Below are 21,520 nucleotides of genomic sequence, written 5' to 3' on the forward strand. Positions count from 1 at the left end.
CTCAGCTTTGCCTCCCCGCTAGCTCCGTTTCTACATTGGAAGCAGGGCTGAGCAGGGCAGCTGCAGCTCGGAGCTCACTGTTCTTTCTCTGTTGTCCGTGTGTCTGCTGCCCTGAGACACCACAGCACTTAATATAATAAGGGTATGTACAGCAAACATTAGGCCTGTAAGGAAGGGAAGGAGTGACGTCCCTTGACGTCTTCAGCAAGGCTGTGGTGACACAACCAAGAGGACTAAGCCACAGGTGAGGAGAAAGGAGGGGTCTGCTGACCCAGCACCACTTTTTCCTTCTGAGGCTTAAGAGCTATTAGCGCAGGTGACTTAGTCCCTAATCCTCCATTCAATGCCCTGTGACTGCCCCTGCTTCTGAAGGGCCAACATGGCTGCAGCCAGCCTCAGAGACAGCTTCTCAGGGCCCCAGCATCCACACAGTTCTTCACTGACCACACTCCTGTGCAGCACTGGTCTTTCCAATGCCCCTGACTTGATGAGAACTCAAACTGCAGGTCAGCCAGCCTGTGCAAGCCTTGCCTCTGCTGGGGGTTCCAGCCCGCAGGGACAGTGTGTCTTGAATACCTGCTGCTAAGGACCAAAAACTGAACACACAGAGTCAGGCTCATCTGACCAGCATTCCGGATACACAAATGAGTGCAGATCAGGAGAGCAACAAAATGGTCTAGGTGAGGTCAGTGTAGTTAGTGAACACACACACGAACACACACACGGTGGGCTGGGCCTGATGTGGAGTGTGGTGGGGTCAGCTCTCCTTGGAGACCTGAAGGGAGGAGCAGAGGGACCGAGGTGATGAGCTTTATGAGCCTGCAGAGGCAGGGGGTCAGGAAGGGTCCGTGTGGGACATCAAGCCATGCAAAGGAGCCAGGGCACCTTAATCGCACTGCAGAGGCAGCTTGTGATGCTCCAGACCCGGCAAACAGAGGCCCAGAGTGGGAAGTGGAGTTTTCCAGGCTAGAATCTGCCTTGGGTGCTCACTGCCCATCGCGGTCCACGTGACTCAGTCCAGGCCCTGTCCTCTAGTGACTGTCGCTTTGGTGAAGCAGACAGGCAGCCCTCTCCTAAGAACTATGTTTTGATGGGAGATGAGGGGGAATGACAGAATTCTGTTGACGATGGTTATAACCCTGGCTGTTGCTAGCTAATTCTGTGGCCTGGGTGACCCACTGCAAACTCTAGGCCTCAGTCTCTCCAAGTCTCTATAACAGCGCCAATCAGCTGTTGGCGGCTAACAACACTCTTAACTCAGCATGTCTCACCGAGCCAACACCCTGTACAGACTCCAGTGTCCCCTCTGCTCAGTGACAGCTTTCAACCTGTGGTGCTGCCTCTGTTACCCCAGGTAGAGAGGGGCAGTGCTCCCAGAGGTGATCGCTTGCCCGCGCTTTCGGTGGGCCAGCAGGTGTTTACCTGCTGTACACCCAGTCCACCCTGCAGGCGCACATTAGAGCCTGGGAGATAGCCAGTGTCCCCGAGGAGACTACGATGAAGCTTCCGAGCTGTCTCAAGCGCAGGCTGCCTGCAGAGACTGCCGAGCTGAGGAGGGGCAGGGTAGGCCTAGGGATGACCACCAGGGTCACGTCAGAATCAGAACCTCCACCTTGACCTCATTAACACTGGTCTTAATCACCACACCAAGCTCCTTAAACTGCTAGAGCCCCAGCCCCTGACACACATACCTGCCCCGTGTTTCTTTTCTCAAACAGGACGCCTGCATGGAAGGGGGCTGCTTTTCTAAGCAAACATCTAGGAATCCCAGGTGCAGTGTGAGGAGAGTAAGCCAGGAGAGCTTAAAGGCCCCGGGGCTCAGAGAGGACGACCGCTCTGGTCAGCCTTGTGTCTTGGCTCCAGGGTCCAATGTGGCGAGGGGCGTGGCGTTTTCTCCACCATCAGTTCGTAGCTCAACCCTACCTTCTCAGAAAGGCTGTGCAGCGTAACTACACGGTGGGGACTTTTGTTCCCTGTCTAGCCCTGTAACTCCTCCTCAGAACCATCTTCTCCCAGGGTGCTGGCTTCTTGCATCCAGTGCCTTCTTGTCTCCCTCGGGCCCTCACAACCAAATCCTTCCTCCAGAACTCAGTGGATGGTCCACACATGTATTAGCCTGACAGTCATCCTGGCACATCCTACACAGGCGACATCACAGCGCCATGGTAGAGATGCTGGCCTCACATCCTTAGGCCTAGTCCAGGATCTTCCTCAGACTGGTATCCCCAGCAGGCCAGTAGGATCATCTCTCAGCCTACACAGTCCTGAAGCCTCAGAGCCCCAGGTCCCCGGTCACCTTCTCAGCCCCTGAGAGTCCCCCAGCTGTGTGCCCATTGCCTTCTAGGTAAGGCAGAAGTTCTTATGCCCTCTCGGTCCCACACGCTCACCTGAAGAACCTGGCAGCCTGTTCCCTCATGCAGGGACTGTCCTGCCGCACCCAGCAGGCCACCCCATCTCCATAGCCCATGGTCATCCCTCCCTGGACTGGAATGTATTTCCTCTCCTGCTGGGTCTTGCCCAAGCTAGAAGCTCTCTGAGCAGGGCCATGGGCGCCTCCTCCGGCTCCCAGGTGGCTGGCTCATGAATGTTTAATATTCAAGTGAGTGAGCAAATTCCAATTGAACGCAACAAATAGTTACGGAGCTGCTGGGCTGGGGGAGGGGCGAGACTGCAGGTGATGGACTGAGCTGACTGAACACAAAACTCAGATCTGTCAAGTGAGCTACTGCCAGGGCCTGGGGACTGGATAAGTCGGGGGTGTCCTGGGAAGAGATGGGATAGGTGAGTTCAGGAGAAGACATTGTCAACTGGAGCAATCTGGGGAAGGGAACTTAGTGCCCAAAGATTCCAGTCGCAGCCTGAGGCCACCAGACTGACATGGGGAGAAATTCCTGGGGGGCGCTGGGGCTGACGAGATGAGACACCCTTTCTTTACCTAAGGGCCTCCACCCGATGTCACCTTGGCCCCTCTGCAAGCCAATTAGGCCCCAGTGGCAGCAGTGGGATTAGTATTAGTATGATATCTCCCGGATGCTGAATCAGCCTCTGGCTTAGGGCGAGAAGGTCACTTTATAAGGGTCTGGGGGGGGTCAGTGCCTGGAGTTGCGCTGTGGGAGCCGTAGGTGGCTGAGCTCGTGCGCCAGGCAGCCTTGGTCTCTGTCTACGATCAGCCCGCGGGGCAGCCGCGAGGGCCGCAGCCATGAACGGCACAGAGGGCCCCAATTTTTATGTGCCCTTCTCCAACATCACGGGCGTGGTGCGCAGCCCCTTTGAGCAGCCACAGTACTACCTGGCCGAACCGTGGCAGTTCTCCATGCTGGCAGCCTACATGTTCCTGCTCATCGTGCTGGGCTTCCCCATCAACTTCCTCACACTCTACGTCACCGTACAGCACAAGAAGCTGCGCACACCGCTCAACTACATCCTGCTCAACTTGGCCGTGGCTGACCTCTTCATGGTCTTCGGAGGGTTCACCACCACCCTCTACACCTCACTGCATGGCTACTTCGTCTTTGGGCCCACGGGCTGCAACCTCGAGGGCTTCTTTGCCACACTTGGAGGTATGAGCGGAGAGAACTGGGGTGTGGCATGGGAGCCAAGGGGGCACGAAAGGGCCTGGGGAGGGTCTGCAGCTTAGGAGCAGCAGCTTAATGGGTCTCTTTAATCGGTATCATCTAAAGGCCTAGCTTATTCGCTGACAAACACGGTGACCCTGAGCCAGGCTGTTGTTGGAAGCAGGCACTGAACGTTCATCTATCTCATGGGTTCAGAGAGGCCAAGCACTCACTGGGGAGTCACGGTGTGTGGGGGTGTCCTCTGAGTCAGCTGAGCTGGAGCAGACACAGGCGGAGCACCAGGAGTGAGCTAGGACACACACAGGAGTCTAGGTCCTTCAGGGCTGTCCCTGGGCCAGGTGAGAACTGGCTCAGTGGACTGCGTAGCTAACTGCCTGTGAGCTTCCACCATAGCGCATGCTCCACACACCAGGGGACTCTCAAAGGAGTCAGTCGTTTCTTTTCTTTTTTCTACCTTTGGAGTGGGGCACAGTCTCACAGAGTCCAGTCCAGACTGGCCTTAAATTATACTGCTGAAGATGTACTTGAACTCGTGATCCTCCTGTCTCAGCCTCTCAAGCCCTGTGATCCCAGGCATGGATGGGCCACTATTCTATACCAGGTGCTTCCAAACATTTTCTCTCACTCAACTGGAAAATCCGTGAGGCTGTCTTGAGGAGCTCTGGAGCCTCTTCAGCTGAGAAAACTGAGGCCGGGAGCAGGCAAAAATCACATTTAGAGATATGGGAGGGCCAGGACCAGAGCCAGGACCCAGAGATGTTTCCAGTAGATGTAGGAGGAGACAGAAGTGGGTGTAACCAAGCCCAAAGCTAGGATGGGGGTGGGCCTAGCTTGATGAGTCCCAAGGGTGCTGTCTTATCTCCCCGTGGCCAGAGTACTGCCTTGGTAGCACTGTTGGGCATCTCCCAACCTTCTGTGACCACACACCCTCAGTCTCTGGGCAGAAGTTGGGGTGCCACACTGGGGAACTTGTCTCTGTGGGGCTAGGCGCGGGCCACACCTGCCATCCAGGATTCTTGTTGGTAGCACGCCTAATATTCACAAGTTTATGTGGTTCCTCCCCATACTGGGCTTCTGAGGGTAACAGGTGGACTAGTGTCTGGAGTCCCTCTTTACCCGTCTTCTTCCCCTGCTGAGACACGAGCCAGGGTGTGGCCCTAAGCCACAGTTCCCGTCACTCTGAGGCAGTCTCCCAGGAGCCTAAAGCGCTAGCCAAACAGAAGGGCTTGGGTTCTATTCCTTTGTTCTCTTCCCCTGGCACACGGTTCCTCACCCCTCCCTCCCTCCCTCCTGGCCAACCCAAACTCACTGCAGTCCCTAAGGCCTGGCTCAAGCCTCAGACCGGAAGCTTCCATGCTACCCCGTCCTCTGTGGTGTTTGTGCTCTCTGGTGTGGGTCAGAGCTGGAGGATTGACGGCTGCTGGCTGCCTTACAGGTGAAATCGCCCTGTGGTCCCTGGTGGTCCTGGCCATTGAGCGCTACGTGGTGGTCTGCAAGCCTATGAGCAACTTCCGCTTTGGGGAGAATCATGCCATTATGGGTGTGGCCTTCACCTGGGTCATGGCATTGGCCTGTGCTGCTCCCCCACTCGTCGGCTGGTCCAGGTAATGGCACTGAGTAGTGGGTCCGGCAAGGTCTTTGTGGGATCCCCATTTAGAACACAGAGCCCTTGGATTGGTTCCAGGCATAATGTAACGTGGTTTTGCCCCCTAAAACCATCCTGGTGACTTGCCCAGGCTAAGGTCTAAGGCAGGGGAGAAGAGAGGGACTGTAACGGTCCAACGAGTCCAATTCCATCTCTGAGCCCTATAGCAAGGAACCCTTCACCTTGGCCGAGTCCCTAATCCTCGGCTAAGCCAAGGCCAAACCACAATCCTCTTTGGTTGAGTTCTGGGTATGGGCAGCTCGCTCTTTCTCTCTCTCTGACCTTGGAGAAGCCTTTGGAGAAGATGAACCTTCCCAACATGCGTGGTGACATTGTAGCCCCAGGAACTGGGTCCCATCCAGCCTCCAGGACACCATGTCTAAATGAGACAAGAGAGGGTGGGGACAGTGGTTTGGACGCCTGGACAGGCTATGAGGACACAGAGCCTCAGAGAATCTCCATCTTCTGCGTACATGTCCTCCCCATCCTGGAGCTCACCCAGAGGCCCTCACTCCCCACTGTCCTCTTCCCTCACCTTCAGCCACCTGGCTTGGCAGGCCTCTACAGACACACTCAATGGACACTCAGGTTTCTGAGTGTGGCTGTGTCACTGTCCTCAGATATCGTCACAACATCCTCGTTTCTAGAAGCTGTATGGAGGCTCTGATGCTAGCAGCGAGCCCACCCTTATGATAGAAAGCATTGCTGTTACTAAGAGACCCACGTGCAGAAACTGCAGCAGTCACAGGGAAGGCCTAGCTCCCCTCTCCAGCATCGCCTAACCACCAAAGGGCAGCAGGAGGTGGAGGAGAGCTGTGTGGTCAAGTGGCAGGGAGTTTAAGAACTGTCCAAGGGTACACATGACTCCAGCTACGTCTGTAGTAGAGGACAGCCTTGTCAGGCATCCATGGGAGGAGAGGGCCTTGGTCCTATGAAGGGTCGATAGATGCCCCAGTGTAGGGGAATCGAGGGTGGGGAGGCAGGAGTGGGTGGGTGGGCAGAAGAACACCCTTATAGAAGTAGGGGGAGCGGGGATGGGATAGGGACTTTCCGGGAGGGGGGGAACCAGGATAGAGGATAACATTGAAATGTAAATAAAGAAAATATCCAATAAAAAATAAAAGAATTGTCCAAGGGCAGAGACAGATAAGTCTCACAAGGTGATGGGGCCAGCGGGGACCCCACGCTTATGTCCTCCAGGGCATGTGTTTATTGTCCCTCGCCCTCAGGTACATCCCCGAGGGCATGCAGTGTTCGTGCGGGATTGACTACTACACACTCAAGCCCGAGGTCAACAACGAGTCCTTCGTCATCTACATGTTCGTGGTCCACTTCACCATCCCTATGATTGTCATCTTCTTCTGCTATGGGCAGCTGGTCTTCACAGTCAAGGAGGTATGAGCCGGGGTGGGGGGCGGAGGGGGACACCCCAGCCCTGGGCGTCCAGAGCCGGGTGCCAGGGTTCATATGGACACCATGGGCTAGACACAGGTCTGTCCCCCCCGCAGGCCGCTGCCCAGCAGCAGGAGTCAGCCACCACTCAGAAGGCCGAGAAAGAAGTCACCCGCATGGTCATCATCATGGTCATCTTCTTCCTGATCTGCTGGCTGCCCTACGCGAGCGTGGCCATGTACATCTTCACCCACCAGGGCTCCGACTTCGGCCCCATCTTCATGACCCTCCCGGCTTTCTTTGCTAAGAGCTCTTCCATCTATAACCCAGTCATCTACATCATGTTGAACAAGCAGGTGCCTGAGCTGAGGCCGGGCGGGTGGAGAGTGGGGAGGAGGATGGGAGTGGGAGGGTGGGGCAGGGAAGGCGGTCCACTCAGACTGCTTGCCGGCCATGAGCTCTCAGAGTAAGTCCTCCTGGTGACCTGCCATCCACTCTTGTGAGAGACAGCTGACCAAATGGTTCTTTCTGGAAGTCTGCTTTAGAAGTCGGCTAGAAGCCAGGTGCAATAGCATATGTTTGTCATCTGAATACTGAGGCAGGAGGATCTTGAGCTCCAGGTCAGCCTGGGCTAAATAGTGGCTGTGTGTCCCCTGTCCCCCAAAGCAGGCTGTGGTAGTACACTGCTATACCTCAGCATTCAGGAGGCTGAAGTAGGCAGATTAGAAATTTCAAAGCTATCTTTGGCCATACAGTGATTTGGGGGCCAACCTGGGCTACATGAGACTCTGTCTCAAGAAGCAACCAGTAAATATCAAGTAGTCTAAGGCTGGGAATAGAATGATCTCACTGTAAAGCTGAAGAAATTACTGAAAATGCTGGTTCTGGGAAGTCAGGGATTAAGTCACTGGTAAAAGCCACAGTTTCTCTGCAGAAAAGGATGTGCTCTCTGGACCTGGACTCTGGGTTCAAGTTCCAGTTCTGCCACATTCAGGCTGAGTGACCTTGGGCGAGTCAGATATCTCCCCGTCTGGACTTCGGTTTTCCTATTTCTAGGAAGCGCCAAATCACAAATTCTCAAATCAGATGAGATCATTCACAGAGGGTCCTATGCATCACAGGACACACAGGATGTCATTTGACAAAACCCCTTGTGCTGTCTGTGTACCCAGCATCTCGGGTCGGAGGGCAACATACATTTAGCAAGCTCCCCGGGGAGCCGGACTTTGTGAGGGGACATGCTGGAGGCGAGGCTGAGGCTAGGCAGGTGGTAGGGCCTGTCCTGACTGGCGCTCTTGCCTTCCAGTTCCGGAACTGCATGCTCACTACGCTCTGCTGCGGCAAGAATCCACTGGGAGACGACGAGGCCTCTGCCACTGCCTCCAAGACGGAGACCAGCCAGGTGGCCCCAGCCTAAGGCTGCCCAGAGACTGTGGCCGACTGTAGCAGTCTCCTGTCCCCACACACCCCAGCCACAGCCCCCACCAGGAGCAGCACCCGTTGGAATGAGGTCATGCAGGCTCCCTCAGTATTCCTTTCTTTCTTTTTTTTTTTTTTAATGAATTCATGAAAGCAAAATGAGGCTCCCCACTCACCAGGGACAGCCTGACAAAGGACAACCATCTACCAAGACCCCCAACCTGGAGTCCCCAGTTCCCGGGGGCCAGCGGGATCTGTACCCCTCCCCTCAGCTTGTCTTTCAGGAACATGACAAGTGTCCCAGCTTAGGGCTAAGTGTCTAGGACAGAATGGAACACATAGTAGCTGATTAATAAATGCTAGCTGGATGAAGGGAGGAATGAGTGATGAATGTGTGGACACACGGATGACGGGGTTAATGGAAGGGAACCTGGGCGTCCTCAGGTGCCCAGCCTGGCAGATCCAGTTTTACACACCTGACCTGGTTCTCTCTGTCCCACCCCCACCCCTACCCCAGATGGATCTCCCAAATCCAGGGCCCTGACAGAATGTGGCTGCTTCAAAGACAGAGATGAGGGGAGGGAGGGGGAGGGAGAGAGGGAGGGAGACACAGAGAATGTGTGTGTGTGTGTGTGTGTGTATGTGTGTGTGTAAACACTTTGTATATAAAGAGCACAGATGGTAGTTGTGTTACAAGTAACACCAACTAATATAATCAATTAACCATACTAATGGTCTCTACTTGTTAGTGACTGCTTGGGAATTGGGCAGGGCCCAAGCACTCAGATAAGGTATTTCCTCAGCCTCAGTAGGCTTTTGCAAATGACCCAGGCCTTCAGGCCTGTGCAGGGCTAGAGCTGGATTACAGAGAATAAATGACAGTGACCGCAGAATGGGCTGCAGCCCTTAGGGCTGAGAAAGCATTGAGACTAGGGGTCTCAGGCAAGGCCTAGGTCCTCCCTTCAGTATGGAAACCTTGCCTCATGTCTCTCAGCCTACTTGGCCTGTGGAGACCCAGTCCTTCCTCTTGGCTTCTGGATACATTTTCTCTTCTACACCAGCAACCAAGTGGCAACAGTTCCAGGCCAGTATGGAGTTTAGAAGCCATGCCAATATGCCCACCTTCAGGGAGCAGCTGAGTCCTTGATGCCACCCTTGTTCTGAAGAGCTCAGAAACAGTGCAAGACCTGACCAGGCCTCACACTTAGGATGCTCATGGATCCAGCTCCCTTGTTGGATATGCTGTTTTCCTTAGCCTTTGGTCTTTATCCCAGAGAGTTTTGGCTTTCAGACCAACAGCAACTATGGGGTGCCAGAATTGAGCAGTCTCAGTCTGCATCCCTCCTCTATAGAACCACAGCTGGGCCCTCAGCAGGCCCAACTCTGCATGGGGACAGAGGCATTAAAAGCTCAGCTCCTACACTTGGTGGCAATGGTGGTTTGTTACTCTCAAGCTCTTTCAAAATGATTGGAAACTGGGAAGCTTCCCTGACCCCTGACTAGGGAAGACTAGACTGTGTGGGGACAAGCAGTCCAGAGTCCCTGGGGAATGTGACAGAGCAGCTCCATCAAGTTTAGAAACCCAGCTTGAGCAGTATAGAGACATGGTGACCTCTCTAAGCCTCCGTATCTGCAAAGAGGAGCTTAGACCTGCCCTTGAGGGGATTATATGAGATTTAAGGGACTTTATGTAGCCAGCCTACTTCCTGGCATGCTGAAGACATTGACATACTCTAGAATTCTAGACCTTGGCTCAGAGCTGCCCTTACGAGGACACCGCCACTGAGCCAATGAATGAGATGGAGCCTCAGATGTGGAGTGACACGGTCTTCCAAGGAGGAAAGGGTGCCAGGGTCTGGGATGGAAGCCCTTTGGTGCTATGTTGGGCAAGGGCAGGTGACAGCAAGGGGTTATTTGCTTACTCTCTCCATGAGTGATGAGGTTTCATTTGGTTACAAGTGACAAGAAACTCACCCCAGTTGCTCAAACAGAGGCTGACTATTGGCTTATAGACATGAACCCCCAGTCCCCTCCACTTCAGGCTGGCTAGATTAGAAGCTCGGACCTGTGCCCCTTTGTGTCTCTCTTCTTCACCTTACTCACAGGCCCATCCTCAGAGGTGGCAGAATTGTCTGCAGCAAGGGCTTTCCTTCCCTTTATAATTGTGGTGACAGGTCAGATTCTTATTGGGTAGATCTAGGTTGCCTGGCTATCCTTAAGCCAATCATCATGTCTAAGATAGAGATTCATTTCATTGGCCAAGGATGAGTCACCTGATCACCTCTAAGCCAATCAACAGGCCTGAGATTCATCTTCTGATTAGCTAGACCTGGGTCACCTGATCACCTCTAAGCCAACCACTGTGTCTGATATAGGGCTCCTTCATTTGTCATGTCTTCCTACACTACAAGATAAAGTTGACTCCACATAGTTAAGGAGTCTATAGGATGTGTTCCCCAAAAGAAACCAGGGGAACAGGATCGGGACCAGCCCTGAGGGGTGGGGACTGGGATGCGCTAGGCAAGGCTCCTGGGTGTCACGGATGAAGGGGATTCCATGGCTGCCACACCTCTGGTTGTTTCTCAGCTTTATGAGCCAGGAGCGGCTGTTGGTAGACTGCTTCAGCTGCCTGGCCTTGTCCCACCTCACTCCTCCATGCCCAGTTCACTTGTCCCGTGCAGTGTCACCTTTACCCCTGCCTTCTGTCCAGGAAAAGTATCCCTTTAGAACCAGGATGCGCTTGTCAGCCTCCCCTGGCAGTCATGTGAGTGTAGACCGAAGAGCTCCTGACCTGACCTGGGATCTGGAGTCCCCACAGGGCTGCCTGCCAGGCTCCAAGCAAGCAGCATTTGTGGAGCATACAATACACTCAGCCAATCACAGGGCAGACAGGGCTGTCACCCCAATAAAGAGACACTTGGGGTATCAGGTAGCCTGGGGTGCCCCAGAGAAACACAGTGCCAGTCCCAAGGTGAGTCCCTGGACTACACAGGCCACAACTCTGAGCTGAAAGTGAGAGACATCTTAGCTAGTTAGGTTTTATTTCTGTACTTGTTTCCACCCATGGTCACTTTACCTCTGAGAACCCTGAGTGTGACCTCAGATATTTAGGGAATTAGATAGGAGCACAAGTCAAACGCCTACTGATAATCATAAAGAAACCCAATGTAAAATAACTCTTTGATATATATGCAATTTTACAATTGATTAAAGATGAAAATAAATTTGCATTCTAATGAGATGGATCTGCTTGCTTTTTCACAAGGAATAGATCTTAGCTGAATATTTAATGATGTAGGACACAGCATATACAACGTTCGTTAGAGCTGATATTTTGATTTTATAATCATCAGTGCCGAGAATGCCTCTTCGCATAAATACATAGTATAACATGAAGAAGCATGTCTAGGCCACTTCAGAAATTGTTGGAAATTGTTTCATTATCCTAATCCAAAATTCAGTGAACAGTGTGTGTGTGTGTGTGTGTGGTACGTGTATATGCATGCACATACGTGTATATGTATGTGCATATGCCTGTGTGTCCATGTATTTATGGAGGTGCTATCACCTGTGTATATGGAAGTGGAGAAGCTGAGGTTACAGATGGGCTCGCACCCAGCTTCTCCACGGGTTGGCGTTCCAGACGCAGGTCCTCATCCTTGCACAAGTGATCCTAATTAAGATATCACCCCATCTCTGAAGCAAATGATTTACATCTGAAACTCAAGTCAGCCATTCAACCAGCAGTTTTAAAGATCAAACATTCTAATACACTGCAACCCAAAAAATACTATTTTAATCCTATTTTTTATTTTATTTAATAAAAATATACTAGTTTAAAATTATACTAATTTGAAAGTCTTTGTTTTCTACAATTCAACTCTTATTGTTCCAATACCACAGAAAACTTTGTGTGTACAACCAAACCAGCCAACCAAACCAAATCCTGCAGTTCACAACATCCAATAGTCTGGAATCTGAGCTGTCCTTCAGGCAGTTTGTTGGCACTATGTGGTACAAAGGCACATGCAGTCCAAAGTGCACAAGTATATGCAGAACCGAGGCTTTGTGAAGTCACATGATTCAACAGCAGTGAGCACTGCCCAAAACACCTTAGATTCATTGTTTGACTTTGATTGATGTAAAAAGAATTATATTGCATTTCATTTATTGCACCTATCAGCGGAGAGGAAACACATGCATGTCACTGTGAATGTGGACATCAGAGGGCAGCTTTTGGAAGTCAGCGCCCTTCTGCCACATGGGCCCCAGGGATGGCACTTGGGTCATCCGGTTGCCAGCAAATGCCTTTCCACATGACTCATCTTGCCTGTCTTGAATTACTTCTTGATCTTTGTATGTTCAGAAACTTTTTACTCTTCCCAAAGTTTCTATCACCCCCCAAATTCAGGGGGTAGTGCCCTGCGTGGACTTGTAACCCAGAACCTAAGAAATAGTGTCTGAAGGATCAAGAAGACCTCAGTATGGATGGCACTTCAGACAACAGCTGTTCAATGCACGCGGCTGTTCAATGCCCAGGGACGAGGCCTGGGTTCAGAAGCAGCTGCCCTGGCGGAGGAGGGGCAGGAGCAGAGATGAGCTTGAGGGGGACCCAGGAAAGGAGGAAGAGTGTTGGGTGCCTTAGCATTGCTTTTCTTCCCTCCTATTGGTGATGTCCTCTTAAGTTCTAGCTGAGCTCCTGACAACATGCCACTATCGCCCTCTCCTCAGAAGCATGCAGACTCTGGGCTGTGAATTTCAGAGACCAGAAGGGCCCTGCACTTGCCCCTGCGTTCCCTGTCGGCTGGAATGTGATTGTAGTGACTGGAGCTGCAGCAGTCTTGTTGGATCATGAAATGGGCCCTAAGTCAAAGAAGAGACAGGGTCTGGCTCCCCAGGGCTACCAACAGTTGCATTCGCACCAGCCAGGGAGGCTTAAAGAAGTTCTGAAAAGAAGGCGTTGTCAAGAGGGAAGGGCTGTAGGGGATTACCACACTTGTCTCTTTAGTACAGAGGACTCCAGGATGCAGCCCAGGATCTGAGCATGGGGTGAGCCACATTTCTGGACTTCCGCCTCTTCATGCATAAAATGATGAAGATGCCGATTTATACAGTTTATACAGGCACACCAGTGGCTGCAGCTTCACTCCACCCTGATGCACTGATTAGGAAATCAATGTCCCAGTGTCATGATGACATAGGAGCTGGCACCATGCGAAGCAGAAATCCTCTGATCATCTCAGAGTTCGAGACATTCATCTCTGAAAATGGAGCATGTCCTAGGGTGGCAGGAGCAGATTCCAGAAGGAAGACAGCACCCCACCCGGGCCCCACAGAGAAGTCAGGAGGCTGGCGGAGGGCACACTTCTGCCGGCATCTCCCTAACTTGCTCTCACCTCCCTGTCAAGTGGCAAACCCCTCTGAGAATTTTTAGATCTCTGAGTTTTTCCCAAACTCCCTTCCCAACATAAAACTCGATCCTGGCACAGCCTGGGAGCAGGGTTTCAGCAAAGCTCGTGGGAATGTTTACACCACAGAGTCTCTGCGTTTCTCAGTTCTTGGAAACGCCCCACAAATGGATCAAAATTACGGCCCCCGTGTGTGCCAGCTCCCGTTTGCCTCTTCGCCTCCCGTAGCGCCTTCCCCAGCTAGCAGCGGGCGTTCACAGGTCTCTGCTCACTCCGTGAAACCATAGCCGCACAAGTCTGGAAGGCCTACTGTGTGCTAGCGTTGGGCTGCGTGCCAGAGACAGCTTTGATCCACCACAGAGCTCAAGAGTCAGGGACCTGTAAGGCAGAGCTGTGGCATTCCTGAGCAAACCTTACCTATATGAGCGAGAAAGACATATTCCAGAGAAGGCAGGTCGGAATAGAAGGCTTCCTAGGCCTGGGGTGGTAGCAACCTTGTGCTGTGTGACAAACGCTCCCAGCATTTACAGTTTAAAACAACAAAGCACATGTCATTTCTTCCAGCTCCTGGGACTAGCTAGGTGACACTGTTGACTTGGACCATCTCTGCTGGGCTGCTTCAAGCATCCATGGTCAAATGAAGGACTAGCTGAGGACCAGTGGGTTGCCTGGATGTTGGATGTCTAACAAGTGACTGGACCTTGGGTCTCAGCATCTAACAGACTAGCCAGGGCTTGCTCCCACGACAATGGGATGACGATAGCACCACTCCCGTGGTAGCTCACAGCACAGATCTAAGACTGAGATCAACAAAGTCTCAATGAATGTGCATATAGATATGGGCAGAGATGGGAACTCTGGACCATCTGCACATTAATTTGACACAGAAGCACAAAAGTGTGACATCCCGGTATTAGCTATAGTTTATTCAAAGGTCACACGGTGTGAGTTTTCAAAAGTTTAGTCTTGAACTAAACTCAGAGATGCTAAGGACTCATTCAGCCACTGAGCCACACCCCTGAATCCCACCTGCAGTGTGGTTGAATTGTGGAATTCAAGAGAGAGGAAAACACCACGAGCCCGAGGGAAGTCTCAAACTTCCCCCAAAGGAAGCAGGGAGTCATGGGAACCTCTAGAAATGGAGGGAAATCTGCTTCACTGCAAAGAACTTTGAGGGCCACAGCCTTTCTCAAACTAGACCTACAATGGATGGTGAGTTCTCTGGGAAAATTCCAGAAAATGAAGGGCTCACGCACAGAGCTTGTCAGTCTCCTGTAAGGCACCATCGCGCTCCATGATTCCCAGAGCAATTGCTGCTGACACCCTGGTGAGAATCCTGGTTGTCCTGAGCTCAAGAGTCAGGGACCTGAGGCGGTGCCTCACTGTAAGTGCGGCATCCTGGCATCCGGCAGGCATCCCGTACAGAGCAGAGGCGGCCTGCAGGAGAGAGGAAGGCCTGAGTCGGTGCTGCCCTCCCCATTCCCTCAGCTGCGTTCTATCTCACTGTGAACTGGCAACAATTGACTTAGCCTGTTTCTATCCCGACAAGTTTTTACTTTGCCTCGAATTTCTGCTGATACTGGGGCAGAGTTCCTGTTTGTTAGTTCCTCTGTTTCTCCCCAGGGAGGGATGGCTGTGCCATGGAGCAAGTTCATCTTTGCTCCATAAAATGTTGAGTGGCCTCTAAGGTGGCCGGCCTGTCAGCTCTCCCAGCCTCTGTGTGGTTTCCATACACCCCTGACAGTCACTACGAGGAACGCTTGCCTTACATTTCACAAGCAATATTGACATTCAGCCAGGAGAGAGATTCAGCTTGCTGCAATCCATCCAGTTTTGTTTCTCTTTAACTCTTTTTACGTCAAGGGGTTTGCAGTCTAGGCTAGCCTCAAACACCCTAGCCTCCTGCCTCAGTTTCCCCAGTGTAGGAACAAGAACAAGCCACTGAGTCTTGATCAGACCCTGACATAGATGCTGTAGCGTGTATTACAGCGATGGGGTAATTTACTCAGGCCCGTGTGGTTTCACTGAGAAGTCACTTCTGTCTTTCATCTCAGTGACTCAGCCCTTTTTGGGAACGAGGTGGAATGGCCAGGCTCGGGAGATCCCTTCCCAAGTCATAGCCCTGTTGGGGCAGCCGGCTGGTTCTCTCACCTTAGCCAGTTCCAGTGTTAGGTGTGCGATGGGAAACAGTGACTTATGTCTGTCCCACTGTGTCTTTGAATGCCTAGGACTGAAGACAGTGGCCATCATCAGCCAAGGCCATATAAAGACCCTGGCACACCTTCCCCTGCATCTCAAACTGCAGTGTAATCTAAAACATCAAAACAACACAGAAGGAAGAGATGGAGAGCCACCCTGGCTCAGGAGAGGCAGCCCACTGCCTCCAAACACCCACTCCCTCGGGCACAGTTGCTGCTTTGTGGAAAACTGAGGCTAACAGTAAACTGAAACAGGGTAGGCAGATCCCTGCCCTTGTGGGATTAGGGGGCCCTTGTGAGCACCTCCCCCAACTCAGTAATCTCCCATTAGGTGCCAGTTCCAATAGCTAGGTAGAACACAGTGACTCTGCCTCCCTCCTTTTTCCATGGCCTCGGGTCCCACAGGGTTGAGGTGGGCGCTGTGCTCAGAGTGAGTCTTCCCCCTCAAGGCCCGACTGGCAGCTTTCAGCTGCTCAGGTGGTGGGCCTGTTGGCCATTAGTTAAATGCAATCGGGAGGTATTTAAGGCAGGAGGTTTGGAGGCTGCCCCCGAGTGAGTGCTGGCCTGGCCTGCTGCCGCCTGTGCCATGGCTCCTGGGAGTGTCTCCAGTGTTTCTTCCTCCTCTTCCTCTTGTCCCTCCAGGGACACAGTATCTTCCGGACCATGTGGGCTCCCTGAGGCCGACAAGCCAGGTACACAAGGGAGTGGGATTCTGAGTTTAGGCCAAGGTCCCTGGGAACCCGGTGACCGCAGCTGGGAAGGGTGTGTCTGTAAAGCTGGTTCCCACCACTCAGATGGGCAGAGGAGAGCCGGTCCTGGAGGGGGTAAAGCCAGAGGAGCCCATTTCCAGGTTTGGGACTCACAATGAAGACCAGTCAGGTCCAGCCTGCCGTGGCCCTACTCTAGGGCTCACTTAAGCTTGTGGCTTGCGGTTTCGTGTGACTTTTTCTTTTTTCTTTTACATGCATTGGTGTTTTGCCTGCATGTATGTCTGTGGGTGCTCAGCCCAATGGAACTAGGATTACAGAGAACTGGAGTTCAGACAGTTGTGAACTGCCATGTGGGTGCTGGGAATTGAACCCGGGTCCTCTGGAAAAGCACCCAGTGCTCTTAACCACAGAGTCATCTCTCCAGCCTGTGGCTTTTTCTTTCTACTTAAAACCTTCTCTTACTTTTGAGTCTGAATTTTGCAAATAATTCTGATAGCATCACTCTGAGTTTAAATCATGCACCTGTGGCTGACAGGTTCTTCCATTCCTCTCCCCCAAATCCTCCTTTTTCTTGCTGCTTTTCAAAACTAACAGCCCATCTCCAAACATTCCTGCACGGCATCGCCCCCCCCCCCTCCAACTTCAGCGTGCAGTGAGTGAGCGTCTGTCATCACGTGTGTCCAGTGCCACAATCTGTTTCAGAATTGAGTCATTTCCTGAGGAGAAAAGCTGACTTGTGCTATTACCAATCACTCCCCAGCCTCACTCCACCTGTGTCTGTGGCCTCTCATCTTTTCATGCAAGGCTTTGTGATTGGCTTTTTTTGCTTGCTTACATTTAGAAGCACTCCGTGTTGTAGCCTCTGACGTTTCAGTCCTTTATGGCCAAGTAGTATTCTACTGTGTGAGCATATCATGCATGGTCACCGGCATTTGGGCTGTTGGGGCTAGGGCTAGCCCCGTGCACGTGGTGGGCGGGGCTGGGGTGGAGCCCAGGGCCTCAGGCTCACTCAGTACCCGAGGCTCCTCCTCCACCCTCCTTGCAGTTTCACTTCTGGGGATGGGGGTTGTGTTTCTAGGAATGTGACTGGTTTTCCTTTTCCTTTCCCCAAATAAGTTTCTTTTAAACATTTTGGGCTGGGCATGATGCCTCATACTTGAGAGGCAGAGACAGGAGGATCTCTTTGAGTTCAGGGCCAACCTGGTCCACAGAGTGAATTCCAGGCTACGGAGAGCTCCGTAGTAAAGCTCCCTTTATCTTTACCTTTATTACTCTGCACACGAGGCCTTCTTCAAGCAAGTATATAATGTAATTTGAGCGTGAGCATATTCCTCCAAATCCTCCTCCCCTCCCCCTCGTCACCCCTTTGCTCCCCAGAGAGTTTCATTTCTACCTTCTTTCCAGCTGTGGACAAAGACTTTATAGCTACAGAGTCTAGGACCCACAGATGATGCTAACATCTTGTTAGGAAACCTTCTAAGACTGAGAGGAAATCAGGCTGGGAGCAGCTGAGTCCCTCCCCTGTGCCCATCAGGCCCAGCCGGCAGCTGTGGCTGGTTTTGCTTTACCCACCGGCTTATCTCAGACACATGCCAGGCCCAGCATTTCAGCTGGAAATAGTCCAGAGTTGATTTCCAAAGATACGAACCTTTAAGAAAGTGCTGCCAGGCCTGGGGTACAGCTGAGTTCTAGAGACTTGCCTGGCATGCTTGCACAAAGCCTTGGGTTATGAGCAGTACAAAAACAAAACAACAACAACAAAACAAACAAAAAGCATCTTCAGTGCTGCCTCTCCTCCCAGCATCTATGAATATTTGGTTATTTCTTGGTCCAGTTGGATTTTGAGTTTGTGTATATCCTATGATATCCTGAGTTTTTGAGGTACTATCTTGTTCTATAGCCCCAGGCTGGTCTGGAATTAACAATCTTTCCACCTCAGTGTCTGGATTGCTGGGGTAACAGGTATATCTCCCCCATGTCTGGATTTCCAGGGTGGTGGTTTTGAGTCCTTTTGCGTCTGAACAGGGTCCTGTGACATTTGACAGAGATATTGCTTTCTCAGGGTTTTTGTACCCAGGGTCTTCGGTGCCTTCTCCGAGGTGACGTGTGTAGGAGAAGCCATCGTGGGCCTCTCTGAGCTGCTTGATTTACTTCTTCAAGTACAATACAGCTGCAGCTGTAGATGCCTGTGGGCAGCTCACTACCCAGGGTTGCCTCTTGAAGAGAGTAGTCTTCATAAAGGAGGGGATTGATGAGGTCTGTGTAGGAACAGCGGTCTGTGTAAGGCTTGCAGACTAGCAGCCGATGATGGTCACAGGGAGTTGGTTCTCAGTGTGTGCTCTGCCCCACCAAAGCAGGCCTTGACTCGGGCAGAGGGCAGTCTGGGTGATGCCTTTCTGTGTCTATCCCACAGGTCGAACTTGTAGCAGAATCCAAGCAGGCCAACGGAACCCAACAATGCTACGCATGGTGCTAGAGGCTCTAAAGGCCAGGGAGAAGCGCCAGGGCACATCAGTTATAGCCATCAAGGTCTATATCCAACATAAGTACCCAACAGTGGACAACACCCGCTTCAAGTACCTGTTGAAGCAGGCTCTGGAAACTGGCGTCCGTCGAGGCCTCCTCACCAGGCCTGCCAATTCCAAGGCCAAGGGTGCCACTGGCAGCTTCAAAGTAAGCTACAGCCAAGGAGAGGGAGGCCTTGGTGCAAGCTTTAGACACCAGACCCCTTAGCACATGCTGCTTCTCACCACAGCCCACATCTCCACAGCCCTCTGCTGACCCATATTGTGCGGTGTGGGAAGCCCTGCACAGTATCAGGGTCTGTGTGGGGTTTCTTGCCTGTGTCTACCACGTAGCCACTCACCCACAGCTTCTGGGGGGGCGCACTGTAGGGCAGTCTCTACTAACTTCACGTGGTGCTGTGGTTATTGGGGTGTCGATCTCAGGAAGTCCCAATACTGGGGAGCTCTGCTAGGGCCTAGGGGCACTACTGGGGCCTAGTTGGAATGGGGGATGGCTCAATAAAGCCTCGATTTACAGGCCTGTGGGAAGCTGGGAAATCAGTCATCTCTCCTCTCAGCCTGTATTCTTGGAGACATTAAGAAGGGGTGGGGCTTCAGGGAGCTGCAACAGAGTGAGGCTTGAGGCTAAGTGGGTGAAAGGCAGAGGGCAGATACAGATCCTCAGAAGTGAGCAGCAGGGCACTTCAGGGAGACGAGAGACCAACACCAGATGAAAATGCAACGAGGACCACGGGGGTGGATGTGTCTCCTCTCCTCTCCTCTCCTCTCCTCTCCTCTCCTCTCCTCTCCTCTCCTCTCCTCTCCACCCAGTTGTTGGGAGCATGACCCCTTTGGTGTCCGTGTGGGGTATAGGGATATCCAGAGCTCCTGTTCTCACCCCAACCTCATACTGTCTTTAGCTAGTTCCCAAGCCCAAGAAAAAAGCCTGTTCTCCGAAAGCCCGCAGGGGAGCTGCAGGTACCAAGCAGACAGGCCCCAAGACATCTGGATTGCTGAAGAAAGACCAAGTCGGCAAGGCCAAGATGGAGAAAGTGGCTCTAAAACCAGGACAGAAGAGGAAGGCTTATCCTTGTGCAGCGGCCACACTGGAGATGGCGCCTAAGAAAGCCAAGACGAAACCAAAAGAGGACAGAAAGGCCCCCCTAAAAGACAAAGCTGCAGGGGCCCCTCTCACTGCCAACGGGGGCCAACCCAGTGGGAGCAGGAAAGGTAGGTATGTGAGCGGGTGGCAGGGACGGGGGTCCCCAGCAGCCACTGGGGCAGGATGGGGAGGGGCCTCCTTCCCTAGGAAGTGAGCCTTGAGTGTTGGACCTGGATAAAGGACTGAAGAGCCCATAGCAGCCTTGAGACATGGTCAGGGAAGGCTTCTTGGAGGAGGCATCTTGGATGCATTTGAGCGAAAAGGTTGAAGAGCTGCCAGTGGAGGGGTGTGTCTGTATGGGGGTCAGAAGAAATCCAAGGGGGTTTTGCAAAGAGTCTAGGCTCCTCCTGGGGCAGCGTGCGCCCATGAGAGGTTCTGTCAGGGAGCCATGCGTGACGGTTTCAAGACAGTCAAGGAAGCTGGTACGCACCCATAATCCTAAGCACTTGGGGATGAGAGGCAGCAAGATGAGAAGTTCAAGGCAACATTTCTACCTTTATATGGAGCTTGAAACCAGCCTGGGTCACACGAGACTGTCTCAAACAACCCTCCTGAAACAAAATATATATATATATGTATGTGTGTGTGTGTGTGTGTGTATGTGTATGTGTGTGTATGTATGTGTATGCATATGTATATATATGTATATACATTAAAGTACCGCCATTGGCAGGGAGGCATCCACGCTGACGTTCCCATGTTGTGTAAAGAGAACATCTTGTCTAATTTGCAAATTGGGGCCTGAGACTTAGGGGTAAAACAGCTAGCCCAGGTCACATGGCCTTCAGGTGTGTAGGTGACAACCTGGGATCTAGGTAGGCTGAGAACGCCAGAGCTGTAGCCCCTTTGCCCCTCTATTCCCTCCATGTTATAGAAGCAGATGCCCATGGGAAAACCAAAGATGCGTGTGAGAAATCCAAGCCTTCGGCCAGCAAGGTAGGTAGGTGCCTGTTGCCTGCTGCGTCTCAAGTCCTTCCTGGCTTGTGTGGGCTCTGGGAAGTAAGTGCGTGCCTTTGTGCGCCTGAGGTGAGTGCTGCTAGCTGAGCTGTCTCCCCGCCACTGGGCTTGCTCTCTTACAGGTCCAGAATAGTGCTGCTCCCCTCGCCAAAAGAAAGATGGCGGCCGTGGCCCACACGGAGACAGCTGTTCAGGGAGTTAAGACAGTACAGAAGACCACAGCACCCGCTCCTTCCCTGGACGTGGGACACCAGGCACAACCCACACCTAGGATCAGGAAGGCAAAGACCCCAGAGAACACCTGAGTTACCCCCCCAAGCCTCATCCAAGGCTCGCAGCAAGAAGGCTGAGGCTAGTAACTAGGGCCAGGCTGGAGTTGGGGCGATGGCAGCTCTGAAGCTTTTATTCTCTGACAAACTGTCATAATGTTTAATCATTATTTATTTATCAATAAAGACTTCTCTTTGTATTCACACACTGGTACATTGGACTCTGGACTGTGGGGCAGGAAGGCAGAGGTGAGTTTTGAGCACTTGGGATCCAGGACACG

The 21,520-nt window shown here is 52.4% G+C and overlaps 2 protein-coding genes across 2 annotated transcripts; both read left to right on the forward strand.

Moving 5' to 3' along the window:
• The first annotated feature begins 3,199 nt into the window (after nucleotides 1–3,199).
• Nucleotides 3,200–8,029, forward strand: Rho (rhodopsin). The gene is made up of 5 exons (XM_052174622.1): nucleotides 3,200–3,560; nucleotides 5,011–5,179; nucleotides 6,450–6,615; nucleotides 6,729–6,968; nucleotides 7,919–8,029. The coding sequence occupies exons 1-5, from the start codon at nucleotides 3,200–3,202 to the stop codon at nucleotides 8,027–8,029; spliced, it is 1,047 nt and encodes a 348-aa protein (XP_052030582.1).
• Nucleotides 8,030–16,223: 8,194 nt separating this feature from the next.
• Nucleotides 16,224–21,275, forward strand: LOC127679084 (histone H1.8). Its single transcript, XM_052174623.1, has 5 exons — nucleotides 16,224–16,329; nucleotides 18,761–19,020; nucleotides 19,772–20,081; nucleotides 20,888–20,949; nucleotides 21,093–21,275. Exons 1-5 carry the CDS (start codon nucleotides 16,224–16,226, stop codon nucleotides 21,273–21,275), a joined length of 921 nt encoding a protein of 306 aa, XP_052030583.1.
• Nucleotides 21,276–21,520: the final 245 nt, after the last annotated feature.

The sequence above is a fragment of the Apodemus sylvaticus genome, chromosome 2, assembly GCF_947179515.1.
Source record: "Apodemus sylvaticus chromosome 2, mApoSyl1.1, whole genome shotgun sequence".
Lineage (NCBI taxonomy): Eukaryota > Metazoa > Chordata > Mammalia > Rodentia > Muridae > Apodemus > Apodemus sylvaticus.

Bases quoted from the DNA above. Each gene is read 5' to 3' on its own strand.
- Rho (XM_052174622.1), top strand. From the start codon at position 3,200: ATGAACGGCACAGAGGGCCCCAATTTTTATGTGCCCTTCTCCAACATC. The intron at 6,616-6,728 runs GTATGAGCCGGG...TCCCCCCCGCAG, and splicing joins TGGTCTTCACAGTCAAGGAG to GCCGCTGCCCAGCAGCAGGA. The intron at 6,969-7,918 runs GTGCCTGAGCTG...CTTGCCTTCCAG, and splicing joins ACATCATGTTGAACAAGCAG to TTCCGGAACTGCATGCTCAC.
- LOC127679084 (XM_052174623.1), top strand. From the start codon at position 16,224: ATGGCTCCTGGGAGTGTCTCCAGTGTTTCTTCCTCCTCTTCCTCTTGT. The intron at 19,021-19,771 runs GTAAGCTACAGC...TACTGTCTTTAG, and splicing joins GTGCCACTGGCAGCTTCAAA to CTAGTTCCCAAGCCCAAGAA. The intron at 20,082-20,887 runs GTAGGTATGTGA...TCCATGTTATAG, and splicing joins ACCCAGTGGGAGCAGGAAAG to AAGCAGATGCCCATGGGAAA.